The sequence below is a fragment of the Eumetopias jubatus genome, unplaced genomic scaffold (assembly GCF_037043125.1).
Source record: "Eumetopias jubatus isolate StellerSeaLion01/CBP00866 unplaced genomic scaffold, mEumJub1_p1.0 scaffold_27, whole genome shotgun sequence".
Taxonomy (NCBI): Eukaryota; Metazoa; Chordata; class Mammalia; order Carnivora; family Otariidae; genus Eumetopias; species Eumetopias jubatus.
The window spans coordinates 1386165-1402134 of record NW_028274833.1 but is presented as its reverse complement, the minus strand read 5'-3'; the positions used below and the strand labels follow the sequence as shown (position 1 = coordinate 1402134).

At 40.6% G+C, this 15970-nt stretch overlaps 1 protein-coding gene across 1 annotated transcript in view; it reads left to right on the top strand.

The window, feature by feature from the left end:
* The window catches only part of LOC148162016 (BCL-6 corepressor-like), a 53698-nt gene that overhangs the window by 34131 nt on the left and 3597 nt on the right, over positions 1-15970 (top strand). The window contains 1 exon segment of the mRNA XM_088020461.1: positions 365-510. Coding sequence (XP_087876587.1) covers positions 365-510 — 146 coding nt within the window.

The following is a 15970-nucleotide window of genomic DNA, read 5'->3' as shown; positions in this document are numbered from 1 at the left end:
CCTCACCACCCCTGCCCCGTGAGTTACCTTTATACAGTCTGTCACTGCTCGATGTCCTTGAATGTTTTCACTTCTGTCTTGAGTTAGGGTCTTGGATTAAAATAGATTTGCATTTGAGAATTAGTTCTGAAATAATCCCTTCAAAAGCTCTACAAAGGACATATAGAAATAACAGTAATTTATCATGTGATCTTGGGCCAGTCATCATGCCTGTTTCCCTATCTGTAGAATGGCTGGGCAGTACATATATTTTTTGGACATATTGCATGTAGGAAGCTTATCCCACCCTATTTTGCCTATTGTTAAAGAAACAACTTCAGAAACATGTGTACATGCTTTAATCCCCCTGCACATCTCTTCCTAGGCCACTCCATGATGCAGTTGAGAATGATCACTTGGAAATTGTCCGCTTGCTCCTCTCCTATGGTGCCGACCCCACTTTGGCTACATACTCAGGTAGAACCATCATGAAAATGACTCACAGCAAACTTATGGAAAGGTTTCTGGCAGGTAGGTCACTTCAGGAAACAGGAATGACAAAGTTTAAGAAATGTTCTTTATTAAAACTCAAATGGTAACTAATTTGGATTTTACAAGGCATGAATTAAAAAGCTTTAGATTTTAGGACAGTAGTAATGTTGCCTTTTGTTTGGTATAATATAGTATTCTAGTTAAGTTAATTATTTTGGTGACTAGCCATTGATTCTGCATTTAGTTTGATCTACTTGTACTAATGCTTAAGAAGATTTCCTAAATATTTACATGTTCTACATGTGCACTTTTCACTTAGGTATTTTTACATTTCAAGTCTGAGTGAAAACTAAGACTCAGACATCCCGTTTATGAAATTATTTGGGTGATTCCATGGGTTTTAGCAGATAAACCATCACTTAAGCCACAGTCATTATAGGATTCCTAAAACACAACACAAGGTTTTCATGAATGCCAGGAATGAATGTATAATTAAATTATTTATCATTCACTTAGTGCCAAAGAATGTCACTGACTCAGATGGAAATAAATTTGTCTTAAGTTGGCCTCATGTGGTGGAAAAAAACATCTTAGTGTCAAAGAAGGGAGAGATAAATGTAATGCTCCTTTATTTTTGCATCTGGAGGTGAAGTAATTCTTAGCTTGCAATCTAGCCTTTATGGTGTGCTAGGGTATTAGAAGTGGTCTATACCTAGGGAATATGAGTGACTAGGTACATAGATTTTTTCAGATACAACAAAAAATAGTTTGTGGGAGAATTGTATCATGTGCAGCAAGGGAATTCTGTGAGGTACGGAGGAAATGACAGGCTATCCTACTCTGAATTCATTGGAGAATGCCCCCAACTCTGTTAGAATTTTGATCTATCAGCAAGTTTTATAATATTATTTTTAAATGTTATTTTAATTGTGGTAACAAACATACAACTTTAAATTTTCTATCTTACACATTTTTAAAATTTTCTTAAAAAGATTTTATTTATTTATTTGAGATAGAGAGCAGAGAAAGCATGAGCAGAGGAGGGGAGGGGCAGAGGGAGAGAGAAAGAAGCAGGCTCCCCAATGAGCAGGGAGCCCAATGCCAATGCCAAGCTTGATCCCAGGATCCTGGGATCATGACCTGAGCCAAAGGCAGATGCTTAACTGACTGAGCCACCCAGGCGCCCCTATCTAACACATTTTTAAGTGTACAACTCAGTAGTGTTAAGTATATCCATACTGTGTAATAGATTTCTAGAACATCTTCATCTTGCAAGACAGACCCATTAAACACTAATTTCACTTCCCCTTCCCCCAGACTCTGGTAAGCAATAATCTTTTTATTTTTTGTGTGTCTGATTTTAACTACTTTAGATACCTCATATGAGTGGGATCCTAAACAATTTTGCCCTTTTGTGATTGGCTTTCAGTAAGCATAGAGTTTTCAAGATTCATCTGTGTTATAACCTATCAGAATCTCTTTTTATAATACTGAATGACATTGCATTCTATGTATATAGCACAATTGTTTATCCATTCATCTGAGGATGGGATTTGAGCTGTTTCTACCTCTTGGATACTGTGAATAATCTTGTAACGGATATGGGTAGGTAAATAACTGAGATTCTGATTTCTTTTTATTTTATTTTATTTTATTATGTTAACACCATACATTACATCATTAGTTTTTAATGTAGTGTTCCATGATTCATTGTTTGTGTATAACACACAGTGCTCCATGCAGAACATGCCCTCCTTAATACCCATCACCAGGCTGACCCATCCCTCCTCCCCCCTCCCCTCTAGAACCCTCAGTTTGTTTCTCAGAGTCCATAGTCCTCATGGTTCATCTCCACCTCTGATTTCCCCCCTTCATTGTTCCCTTCCTTCTCCTAATGTCCTCCATGCTCTTCCTTATATTCCACAAATAAGTGAAACCATATGCTAATTGACTTTCTCTGCTTGACTTATTTCACTTAGCATCATCTCCTGCAGTCCCATCCATGTAGATGTAAAAGTTGGGTATTCATCCTTTCTGATGGCTGAGTCGTATTCCATTGTATATATGGACCACATCTTCTTGATCCATTCATCTGTTGAAGGGCATCTCAGGTCTTTCTACAGTTTGGCTATTGCGGAGATTGCTGCTATGAACACTGGGGTGCATATGGCCCTTCTTTTCACTACATCTCTGTCTTTGGGGTAAATACCCAGGAGTGCAATTGCTGGGTCAGAGGGTAGCTCTATTTTTAAATTTTTGAGGAACCTCCACACTGTTTTCCAAAGTGGCTGTACCAACTTGCAATCCCACCAACAGTGTAACAGCGTTCCCCTTTCTCCACAGCCTCTCCAACATTTGTTGTTTCTTTCCCTGAAAATAGTCTAAAACTAACCACTTTACTATAGGAGTAAAAAAAAAAAAAAATCAAAGAATTGAAAATATAGCTACAAGAATTTGTTACTGGATACACAATATAAAAAGATGTAAATTGTGACATCAAAAACATAAAAGGGAGGAGTAAAAGTATAGAGTTCTTACTTGTGATTACAGTTATCAATGCAAAACACAGTTCTATCTCTAAGATCTGGCAAGTAAGCCTCAAGGAGGCCAAAACAAAACCCTACAATAGATAAACAGAAGACAAAGAGAATCAAAGCATACCACTACAGAAAATCATCATTTCACAAACAACAACCAAAAGGAAGATAGCAATAGATCTCTACATTCTCAAGATAGTGATTAACAAGGGCAATCAAAGTGTGGGTATGTTGTGGAAAACCGGTCTCTGAGCTTTGAAGCCAAAATATAACACAGAGACCGAGTTTGGGATAAAGAAGAACAATCTTTGCTTTGCCAGGCAAACAGAGTCTGCAGCAGCCTCTGGTCTTCAGGAACCTGCAAGCCTTCCTGGAGGAAGGGGCTGGAGCATTTTATAGGGAAATACAGGATCTGGCTGGTTTTGACAGGAATGGGGTGTGCTGCCAGGTTCCTTCATCAGGTCTTTAGGGTGCTACCAGATTCCTGGAACAGAGGGCTAAGAAGAGAGGAGAAGAAGAGAGGAAAATGATTTTTTTTTTTAAATTGAGCTTCGTGGGAAGAGTTAAGATGGCAGAAGAGTAGGGAGATCCTAGGCTTGCCTTGTCCCTGGAACACAGCTAGATTAAATCACTTTGAACACCCAAGAAATCAAGCCAATGATTGAGAGAGTAAAAATGCACAACTAGAACTGCAAGGAGGGGGAGGGGGGCATATCATGGAATTTAGGAACTGCAGAGAGTTCATTTGGAAGAGAGAAGAACTGCAGGTGCTGTGATGGAGGTGGAAGCTCTGATTGTGGCGAGAGGAGTGAGAGAGGGGAGAGAGAGAGTGCACTCTGAGAATTACACAAGAAAAATTCTTCCCCAAAACCATTTACTGGGAAAAGGAGAGGGGAGGACTATTGCAAGATTTTATAAACAGAAGAGCACACAGTCTCATGTTTTGGAGGTCCCCACTGTTGCCAGGATCACAACTGGCAGACTTAGTGGTGCTCCAGTGGGGAAGGAAGATGGAGACCCAGGAGGGGGCAGTGTGGTCTGAGGATCCCCTGGGGCATGGAGAGAGAGAATTTCCCCGCTGGAGTGCATCTGGGGGAAGGGACATGACCCCTCCTGCGGCACATGACCCACTGGGTGCCATTGAGCTGCCCCATTTGGGATGATAGGAAGGGTACTAGGTGAAGGCAATGAGTCTTGGTACGAGCTTTCTGTTGCAGCAAGACCCTCCCCCAGGGGATTGGCATGGGTCCATCCGCCGTCACGGGGATCTCTACAATTTGGAGTTTTGAAACCCAGCCTTACACCTGAGATAAAACACAGGAGTACTGCGCCACTGAGCAGGCAGACAGCTTGGACACACACATGGTGAAGGCAGGGATCTGACAGAAGTTGAGGACCCTGGAGAGGTGATTGTGTGCTCTTCTGTGAGGGCTTCCTGAAGGGTGGTGAGCACAAGCGAGCAGGGCGTCACCATTTCCTCCCTGCCCAACAGCACTGAATGCCATCAGAGAGCAAAAGAGCACCACCCAATAGAGGCACCAGCCACTAACACCAAGCCCTGCCGCATTGTGCCCTGCAGGTGCATCTCCACAAGGGCAAGTCCACCTGAGAATCAGAGCAGCAGGCCCCTCCCCCAGAAGACCAGGACAAACCCCACCCCTGCACCAAGTGTACTGATCAGAGTGCTGCAACACTTCAGCTCTCTGAGAAACAGGATGTGTCTTCCTTTTTATTTTTTTTATTTTTTTAAAGATTTTATTTATTTGACAGAGAAAGACACAGTGAGAGAGGGAACACAGGCAGGGGGAGTGGGAGAGGGAGAAGCAGGCTTCCCACGGAGCAGGGAGCCGGATGCGGGGCTCGAACACAGAACCCTGGGATCATGACCCCGAACAGAAGGCAGACGCTTATCGACTGAGCCACCCAGGCACCCCGTCCTTTTTATTTTTATTTAATCATTATGTTTATTATTTTTAAGGTAATTTAATTACTTATTTTATTTTATTACTTATTTTATTACTTATTTTATTTTAATTATTATTTTTTTTCAAAAATACACAACTAATGAATCAAACACTACAAAAACTTATGATGTACTATATGCTGGCTAACTGAACATAATAAAAAAAATTGATTCTAGCTTCTTTTAACAAGCAGACCAAAACACACCTAGGACCTAGCTTCCTTTTCTTTCTTTCTTTTTCCCTCCTTCCCTCCTTCCTTCCTTCCTTTCCTTCCTTCCTTCCTTTTTTTTTTTCCTGGACAAAAAGACAAGATGGAGGAATTTGAGAAGAGGAAGAATTAACAGCCAGGGATTTTATCAATACAGATCTAAGTAAGATGTCTGAACTAGAATTTAAACAATTATAAGAATACTAGCTGTGCTCGAGAAAACCATAGAAGACACTAGAGAATCCCTTAGCAGACATAAAGGAGCTAAAGCTAGTCAGGCTGAAATAAAAAATGCTGTAACAGAGATGCAAAAACTGAATGATGCCATAAGAATGAGGATCAATGAATTAGAGGAACAAATCGGTGACATAGAAACTAAAATTATGGAAAACAATGAAGCTGAAATGAGGCAGGAAACAAAGGTAATGTTTCATGAAGGTAGACGTAAGGAACTCAGTGACTTCTTAAAACATAGTAACATTCATATCACAGGAGTCCCAGAAGAAGAAGAGAGGGAAAAGGGGCAGAAGGTTTATTTGTTCAGATTATAGCTGAAAATTTCCCCAATCTGGGGATGGACGGAGATATCGAAAGCCACGAAGCCCAAGAACTCCCATGAAATTCAACAAAGACTGGCCTTTGTCTCACCAAGACAAATCATAGTCAAAATCACAAAATACACAGACAAGGAAAGAATCCTGAAAGCAGCAAGGGAAAAACAGTCCCTAACCTACAAGGGAAGACAGATAAAGAGTTATGGCAGATCTGTCCACAGAAGCTTGGCAGGTCAGAAGAGAGTGGTAGTATATATTCAATGTGCTGAATGGAAAAAAATATGCAGAGAAGAATGCTTTATCCAGAAAGGCTGTCATTCAGAATAGAAAGATATTTTCCCAGTGCAAGCTGGTGCAACCACTCTGGAAAACAGTATGGAGTTTCCTCAAACAGTTGAAATTAGAGCTACCATTCGATCCAGCAATTGCACTACTGGGTATTTACCCCAAAGATACAAAGATACAAATGTAGGGACCCAAAGGGGTACGTGCACCCCAATGTTTGTAGCAGCAATGTCCACAATAGCCAAACTGTGGAAAGAGCCAAGATGTCCATCGACAGATGAATGGATAAAGAAGATGTGGTATATATACACAATGGAATATTACTCAGCCATCAAAAGGAATGAGATCTTGCCATTTGCAATGACGTGGATGGAACTGGAGGGTGTTATGTTTAGTGAAATAAGTCAATCAGAGAAAGACATGTATCATATTACCTCACTGATATGAGGAATTCTTAATCTCAGGAACAAACTGAGTGTTACTGGAGTGGTTGGGGGTGGGAGGGATGGGGTGGCTGGGTGATAGACATTGGGGAGGGTATGTGCTACGGTGAGCGCTGTGAATTGTGCAAGACTGTTGAATCACAGATCTGTACTTCTGAAACAAATAACGCAACATATTTTAAGAAAAAAGAAAAGATAGCAGGAGAGGAAGAATGAAGGGGAGTAAGTCAGAGGGGGAGACAAACCAGGAGAGATGATGGACTCTGAAAAACAAACTGAGGGTTCTAGAGGGGAGGAGGGTAGGGGGATGGGTTAGCCTGGTGATGGGTAATAAAGAGGGCACGTTCTGCATGGAGCACTGGGTGTTATGAACAAACAATGAATCATGGAACACTACACCAAAACAAATGATGTAATATATGGTGATTAACATAACAATAAAAAATTTAAAAAAAAGAAAGATATTTTCCCAGACAAACAAAAACTAAAGGAAATGGTGGCCACAAAACCCACCCTGTAAGAAATATTAAAAGGGGACTCTTTGAGTGGGGGGACAAAAACTCCCAAAACAACAAAGACTAGAAAGGAGCAGAGAACATGACCAGACACACCACCTCTACAGGTAATACAATGGCACTAAATTCATATGTATTAATAATCACCCTGAACGTAAATGGGCTAAAAGCTCCAGTCAAAAGACATAGGGTATCAGAATGGATACAAACAAACAAACAAAAAACAAGATCCATCTCTCTGCTACCTATGAGAGACCCATTTTAGACCTAAAGACACCTGAAGATTGAAAGGGAGGGGATATAGAAGCATTTTTTTATGCTAAAGGACACCAAAAGAAAACCGCAATAGCTATACTTACGTCAGAGAACCTAGATTTTATTTTTTTAAGATTTCACTTCTTTATTTGAGAGAAAGAGCAAGCACGAGCAAGGGGAGAGGCAAAGGGAAAGAGAAAGGGAGAAGCAGACTCTCTGCTGAGCAGGGAGCCCAATGCAGAACCTGATACCCAGGCCCCTGGGTTCATGACCTGAGCTGAGCGCAGTCACCTAACCAACTGAGCCAGCCAGGTGCTCCCCGACAAACTAGATTTTAAACCAAAGACTGTAAGAAGAGATGAAGAAGGGCACAGTAACATCATTAATGGATCCATTCATCAAGAAGATCTAATAATTGTAAATCCTTATGCCCCCAACTTGGGAGCAGCCAAATGTATAAAACAATTAACAACAAACAAAGGAACTCATTGATAATAGTACAATGACAGTAGGGGACTTAAACAGCCTCCTCACAGCAATGGACAAATTACCTAAACAGAAGATGAACAAGGAAACAAGGGCTTTGGATGACACGCTGGACAAAATGGACTTAGATGTATGCAGAGCGTTTCATCCTAAAGCAGCAGAATACACATTCTTTTCGAGTGCACATGGAACATTCTCGAGAATGGAACATACGCTGGGTCACGAATCAGGCCTCAACAAGTACAAAACATCTGAGATCATACCATGCCATATTTTCTGACCCCACTCTATGAAACGTGTAATCAACTGCAGGACAAAATTTGGAAAGACCACAAATACATGGAAGTTAAGAACATCTTTCTAAAGAATGAATGGGTTAACCAGGAAATTAGGAAAGAAATAATAAAGTACATGGAAGAAAATGAAAATGAATACACAACAGTCCAAAACCTTTGGGATGGAGTGAAGGCAGTCCTAAGAGGGAAGTATATAGCAATACAGGGCTTCCTCAAGAAACAAGAAAAGTCTCAGTTACAAAATCTGACCTCACAGCTAAAGGAAAAACAAATAAAGCCTAAATCCAGCAGGAGAAGGGAAATAATAAAGATTATGCAGAAATAAATGATAGAGAAACAAACAAAAACAAACAAAAAATCAGTAGAAGAGATCAACAAAACTAAGAGATGGTTCTTTGAAAGAACTAATAAAATTGTTAAACTCCTAGCCAGACATATCAAAAAGAAAAGAGAGAGAGCCCATATACATAAAATCACAAAGGAAAGAGGAGCGATCACAACCAACACTACAGAGATATAAACAATTATAAGAACATATTATGAAAAATTATACACCAACAATCTAGGCAATGTGGAAGAAATTGACAAGTTCCAAGAAACATACCAACTACTGAAACTGAAATAGGAAGAAATAGACAGTTTGAACACACCCATAGCCAGCAAAGACATTGAGTCGGTAATCAAAAATCTCAACAAAGTAGGTATAGATGGAACATCCCTCAACATCACAAAGGCCATATGCAAAGACCCACAGCCAATATCATCTTCAATGGGGAAAAACTGAGAACTTTTCCTCTATTGTTAGGAACAAGCCAGGGATGTCCACTCTCATCACTGTTATTTAGCCTAGTACTGGAAGCCCAGGCCTCAGCAATCAGATAACAAAAAGAAATAAAAGCACCCAAGGTGCGCCTGGGTAACTGAGTCGGTTAAGCATCTGCCTTTGATGAAGGTCGTGATCCCAGGGTCATGGGATCAGCCCCCCAGCCCTTGAGTTGGGCTCCCAGCAGGGAGCCTGCTTCTCCCTCTCGCACTCCACCCCCACTCCCCTGGTGTGCTCCCTCTCTAATAAATAAATAAATTCCTTAAATAATAAATAAATAAGTGTTCTCTCTAATAAATGAATAAATTCCTTAAAATAAAAATAAATAAATAAATAGTTAAATCTTTAAAATATAAATAAATAATAAATAAATAATAAAAGGCATCCAATTGGCAAAGAAGTCAAACTTTCAGTCTCTGCATGCAACATGATACTTTATGTAGATAACTCAAAAGACTCCACCAAAAAATTGCTGGAACTAATATATGAATTCAGCAAATTCACAGGATATAAAGTCAATGTACAGAAATCTTCCTGCATTAGGCAGCAGAAAGAGAAATCAAGGAATTGATGCTATTTACAAATTGCACCCTGATGGCTGATGGAGGAACATGGATGGGCTAGATTGGTGATGGGTATTAAGGAGGGTATATGATGTAATGAGCTCTGGGTGTTACATGTAAGTGATAAGTCACAAAATCGCACTCCTGAAACCCATATTACACAATAGGATAACTAACTAGAATTTAAATAAAAATTTGGAGGAAAAAAATTTACTTACTAGTTATAAATCTGTTTACATAGTTTATATTTCTTTCTATTGTTCAGTCTTGTTAATTTGTGCCTTTCTAGGGATTTGATCGTTTTTTCCAGCTTTCAATTTGTTGGCAAATAACTGTTCACAGTAGTGTCTTACAACCTCTGTGTGTGCATGTGGTATCAACCTCATGGGAGAATTTCCTATCTGTTTTGCTGGAATCCTTTCTTGATTTTACATTGGTCTGGGTGTTACAGCTTCTCCGCTGGTCTCTGAATTTCTCTCAAAAGTCTTCCAGTCTGTATACTGTTCTTCCCTTGGTGTTTCTATGGAATCTCAAGTAGACACTCTTTTGAGGGATATTTTTGCTGGACATAGAGTTTTGAGTTGACAGCTAACCCCGTTCTGTTATATAGCAAGGATGCCATTTCAATGACTTTTCATATCTATAAGTTCTATTGGGAAGTCTTGTGTAATGGTTCTCTTGTGTGCTTGTACGTGCTGTTTACTAAGTATTCCAAATTTTTTCTCTTTGTTTTTGGCTTTGAAAAGTTAGATGCATATTGTGTTTTATTTTTGGATTTTTCCTGCTTCAAATTTGTGGAAGTTCTTGAATCTGAAATTCTCTCAGTAAATTGAGGATATAGTCAACCCTCATTTTTATCATTTTTTTTTCTGGAATACGGTGCTATTCATACTCTGCAGGGACTGCAGCTACATGTATGTTATGAATATTTTGCTATTAAAAAACAAAAACAAAAACACCACAAAACGTTGGGGGCGGGGGTCTCTCCTCTCCAGAATCCGTTCTTATGTTTAGCAGTTACTGACTCTGAGCTCTGTCATTTGGTTTTCAAGCCAGTAAGATATGAGTTGCTAGCCATGGTAACAACTGGGGGCCTGATCTTTGCCGAAATATTGTAAAAAATGAATGCTGCCATTCTTTTTCTGAACTGCAAGTACCGCTCCATTTTGTGATGGTTTCATTTCGTTTCCAGAGGCTTTAGGTGGTAGTTTTCCGTACTTTATCCTTGGGACTGTTGGCTGATGGGTGTTCATCCTCCGTTAAATGGATTCCCAGCTTCTCTTGCAAAATACGGTGTTCTTTTCTTGCAGCCCATTTCCAAGATGACTGCAGCTTGCTACTGCTAAGGCAGTGTTGAGGAGCTATTTATGTTTCCTGGCCACTGTCAGGAAGAATAAGTGGAAGGTTCTGTGTTTGGCTCAGTGCTTGTGAGAGATACAAGGTGACTAGGATAGCATCAGTTCAGGCCACAGTGTTATGGAGGCTGACTTAGGGGACCATAAGGCACCTGAAGTGGTTACAGCTTTGCATGGTCAGCAGTGACAAGTAAAGGACTGGAAACGTGGTCAAAATCACTGCTCTGTCCTGGTGAGATTTGGTGAAGCAGAAGCCCTCGTTTGTTGTTTTGTGTTGTCAAGTCTCAAGGGAGAGAGGACTGGGATTTAATACCCAGGACCCAAGGAATTGGGCAGAGGATATGGTATGGTATTTGATACGGAGCTTCCATGGGCTCAGGGCAGAGGGTGTGGCATTAGGTTAGACACCTGCTGGAGAGTTTGCAGCCTTGGTGAGTGAAAGGGTGCCTATGAAGGGACTATTTCCCGGGGACGTGGCAGCCCTTGGAACCACCTAGGAAGTAAGTGAAGTTTTGTGACTTCAGGTGGAAGAGCTGAGATTGTTCGACAGAACTTCATTCCTAAGTATGAAGTGGGATTTATTGTGTAATGGGGAGTAGTATTGAGTGGGAGAGGATGACCATTTTTGCTGAGTATTTCCGGTCTTTTAGCATGGCTTTCAGATGGGATTTGTTTTTTAGGAACTTTGTTATTCCTGCAGTATAAGGTGGACAGTCCCCGTCTTCAGTGTGGAAAGTAGACTCTGGAGAAAGGGCCTTTCTGCAGGAGCAAGCACAATGAACAATGGAGCCTTTTGGGAAGGAGGAGTCCAAAGTAGCTTGAGCCTGGGACCAGAATTTGGCCCCAAGTATTCCTAACACTTGTCCTCAGGGCATGGCTTTGCAAGTGCTCAGCAGCATCTTTTAGACTTGGTTACTTTCTTTTCCTTACGTATGCTGAAGTGGTCATCATTTTACACTCCTTTGAATTATGTTGATTTTTTAATATCAGGTCTTTCTTGGACTTTGGGATTTAATCCAATTTGGTTATTTTTAATGTATTGTCGTTTATTTTTTTATATTTTATTTATTTGAAAGAGAGAATGAGAGAGAGAGAGAGCACACTCCCTGCTGAGCAGGGAGCCTGGTGCCGGGACTTGATCCAGGGACTCCAGGATCATGACCTGAGCCGAAGGCAGTCGCTTAACCAACTGAGCCACCTAGGCGCCCTGTAAAGTTTATTTTGTAATGTGTTGCTTGGGAGTTGTGCATGCAGATTCATATTAGGGACACTAGCCATTAATTCCCTTTGGTATCAGGGATGCAATGGCTCCATGGAATGAGGGGACTGGATGATCCTGTCATTTCTGTTATGTCATATTTTAGTCATATTTGTCTTAAAATTTTGGCAGCACCTACTTGCCTTTAAGGCACTTGTAACTAAGGGACAGATGGCATTATTGTCACCAATTCTAAGTACTTTAGAGAAAGTCAGTACATGACAGTTTTGTCCTCTCTAAAATATGTATTTTCTTGTTTCTTTGTACTAGTTAGAACTTTCATTCTATGTAGAATAATAATAACAAGGTTCTTTGCATCTGTTCCTGACTCTAATGGAACTCTTAAAGTTTAATCTCTAACTATATTATTTTTGCATGTTTTTAGGAGGACCCACTTGCAAGTAAGGCAGTTTACTTCTGTTCTTAGTTTATTAACAGACTTTTTAAAGCTATGTATTTATTTTGCTTTTAATTTTGTAAATTTAATTGTATTGAATTCTATACAATAAATTTTATGCAATTTATTGAGGTAACCATGAATTTTTATCCTTTGATTTACTTGTTGAGCAGCCTTTTAAAAAGTTTTTATTACTACTTTGAAACAGAAAAAAGCTTGAGGAGAACAACAAAGGGCAATTAACAAACACTCTATATGCCTAAAAAATAAGTCTGAAATGTTTTCCCATATTTACCTTAAGCTTTTGTAAAATATAAACCTTAAGGTGTCATTGTAGGGAAAGGTCAAAGTTCATTCATGCAGCTTGATTTCTATTTATGTAGTCTCATCCTATCTTGGTCTTCCTTTTTTAAAAAAAATATTTATTTATTTATTTATTTATTTATTTATTTATTTATGAGAGAGACAGAGAGAGAGAGAGAGAGCTTGAGCACGAGCATGGGGGAGGGGCACAGGGAGAAGAAGACAAGCAGACTCCCCACTGACTGGGGAGCCTGACTCAGTGCTTGATCCCAGGACCCTGAGATTATGACCTGAGCCAAAATCAAGTCAGATACTTAAATGACTGAGCAACTCAGGCACCCCTGTACAAAAACATTCAATGTATAATGAAAAAGATAGGACAAGTGTTTTCATAATGTGGATTATGCCCTAATATTTTATCTTTTTAAGATTTGGAATTTAATTATCAGGTGGGTTACTGTTCTTGTCTTTGTATTCATACTGCCCTGTGGCCATACCTCATATTTCAACTTGTTTTCCATTTCAACATTTTTCTAAAATCAGGCTTATTGAGACATAATTGACGTGCGATAAAATTGCTCTGAAAATTTCTTCAAACTCCATGACTTATTTTTTCTTAAGATTTTATTTATCTATTTGACAGAGAGAGAGAGAGAGCACAAGCAGGAGGAGCAGCAGGAATAGGGAGAGGGAGAAGCAGGCTCCCCGCTGAGCAGAGAGTCTGATGTAGGGATGTAGGGCTCGATGTCAGGGCCCTGGGATCACCACCTGAGCCCAAGGCAGATGCTCCACTGACTGAGGCACCCATGCACCCCAAAACTCTATGAGGTTTTTTTCTTTCTTTTTTTTAACTTTTATTTTACTATGTTATGTTAGTCACCATACAATACATCATTATTTTTAATGTAGTGATCCACAATTCATTGTTTTCCTATAACACCCAGTGCTCCATGCATTATGTGCCCTCCTTAATACCCATCACTGGGCTAACCCATCCCCTCACCCTCCTCCCCTCTAAAACCCTCAGTTTGTTTCTCAGAGTCCATGGTCTCTCATGGTTCATCTCTTCCTCCGATTTCCCCCCTTCATTTTTCCTTCCTTCTCCTAATGTCCTCCATGCTATTCCTTATGGTTCACAAATAAGTGAAACCATATGCCAATTGACTTTCTCTGCTTGACTTATTTCACTTAGTATAGTCTCCTCCAGTCCCATCCATGTTGATGTAAAAGTAGGGTATTCGTCCTTTCTGATGGCTGAGTAATATTCCATTGTATAGATGGACCGCATCTTGATCCATTCATCCATTGAAGGGCATCTCGGCTCTTTCCACAGTTTGGCTATTGTGGACATTGTTACGATGAACATTGGGGTGCAAATGGCCCTTCCTTTCACTACATCTGTGTCTTTGGGATAAATACCCAGTAGAGCAATTGCTGGGTCATAGGGTAGCACTATTTTAAATTATTTGAGGCACCTACACAGTGTTATCCAGAGTGGCTGTGCCAGCTTGCAGTCCACAACCTCTCCAACATTTGTTGTTTCGTGCCTTGTCAATTTTTACCATTCTAACTGGTATAAGGTGGCAGCTCAGTGTGGTTTTGATTTGAATTTCACTGATGGCTAGAGATGATGAAAATTTTTTCATGTGTCTGTTAGTCATTTGTATCTCTTATTTGGAGAAGTGTCTGTTCATGTATTCTGCCCACTTTTTGACTTGATTATTCATTTTTTCGGGTTGAGTTTGAGAAGTTCTTTCTAGATCTTAGATACCAGCCCTTTCTCTGTATTTGTATTTATAGATTGTCTCTTTAAAATTCTCTTGTATATCACTCTTGGGGTTTTTCTGCTTTTATAGAACCCCCCTTAATATTTCTTGTGGGGCCCACTTAGTGGTCACATATTCTTTTAATTTCTGCCAGTCTTGGAAGCTCTGCATCTCTCCATCCATTCTACATGACAGCCTTGCCGGATAAAGTATTCTTGGCTGCATGTTCTTCTCGTTTAGTACCCTGACTATGTCTTGCCAGCCCTTTCTGGCTTGCCAGGTCTCTGCGGATAGGTCTGAAGTTATTCTGATGTTCCTCCCTCTGTGCATAAGCAATCTCGATCCCCTAACTGCCCTTAAGATGGAGTTTCCTTGGTTCTAAGATTTTCGAGTTTTACTATTACTATTACATGCTGGGGTTTTCCTTGATCTTGGGAGGGGTCCTCTCTGCCTCTAGGACACGACTGTTTGTTTCATTCCCCAGATGAGGGAAGTTCTCAGCTATGATTTGCTCAAATGTATCTTCTAGTTCTCTCTCTCCCTCCACTCCCTCCGGGATTCCAATAATTCTGACATTGGAACTCTTCGTGGTGTCAGTTATTTCTCTGATTCTGTTTTCATGCATTCTTAGTCGTATTTTCCTGGCCTCCTCTTCTTCCTTTTTATCTATTAATTGGTCTTCTAGGTCACTAATTCATTCTTCTGCCTCACTTACCCTAGCTGTTAGATTATCTAGATTGGATAGGATCTCACTGATAGCATTTTTAAATTCTACCAATTCCGCTTTCATTTCTGCCCTTAGAGACTCTATGTTTCCATTAATTGATTTCTCCGTTCTAGCTATTGTCTTCACAGTTGCTGGCCTGAATTCCATCACTGACATCTTGTTTATATCTGAATCCATTTGTAAATCTGTGGCATAAGTCATTGTCTCTGAGTCTTTCCTATTTTGGGGGCTCCTCCTCCTAGTCACTCTGTTGATGGCTGGTTGAGGGAATGTATAGAGTCCAACTTAGTGACCACAACCTGAGCAAGATGCACCATTTAGGGTTGCTGACCTCTTGTTCTCCCAGCCTCTCTTCTGGTGGGTGGACCTGTCCTGCTGTTACTCAGGCAACTCTGGGTAGAGTTGCCCTGCCCCCTGTGGCGGGGGATGGGCTCAGTGAAAACTGGTTTTGGGGGGCTTTTGTTCTCTGGTGGCTTTCCCTGGTGGCTTTGCCCGTCTCTTCCGAGAGTCAGAGCAGACGAGATCTTTTCCAGCCCTCTACCTCAGAGCAGAGAGACCGCAGTCTGTTCTTCCGTGGGCTCTCCAGGCCATACTATCTCCATTTCTGTCTGTGCTTGTATAACCTTCAGTGTCCTGGGTTGTGAGACCCTCAGCAGTGCTCCCAGTCCTGCCTCCAGGTCAGGCAGGTCTTTGTCCTTTGTGTTCTAAAACCACCAGCGGCCCCCACTTCACAGGCGTGGTCCCGCTGCTCCAAGTTTCAGTCG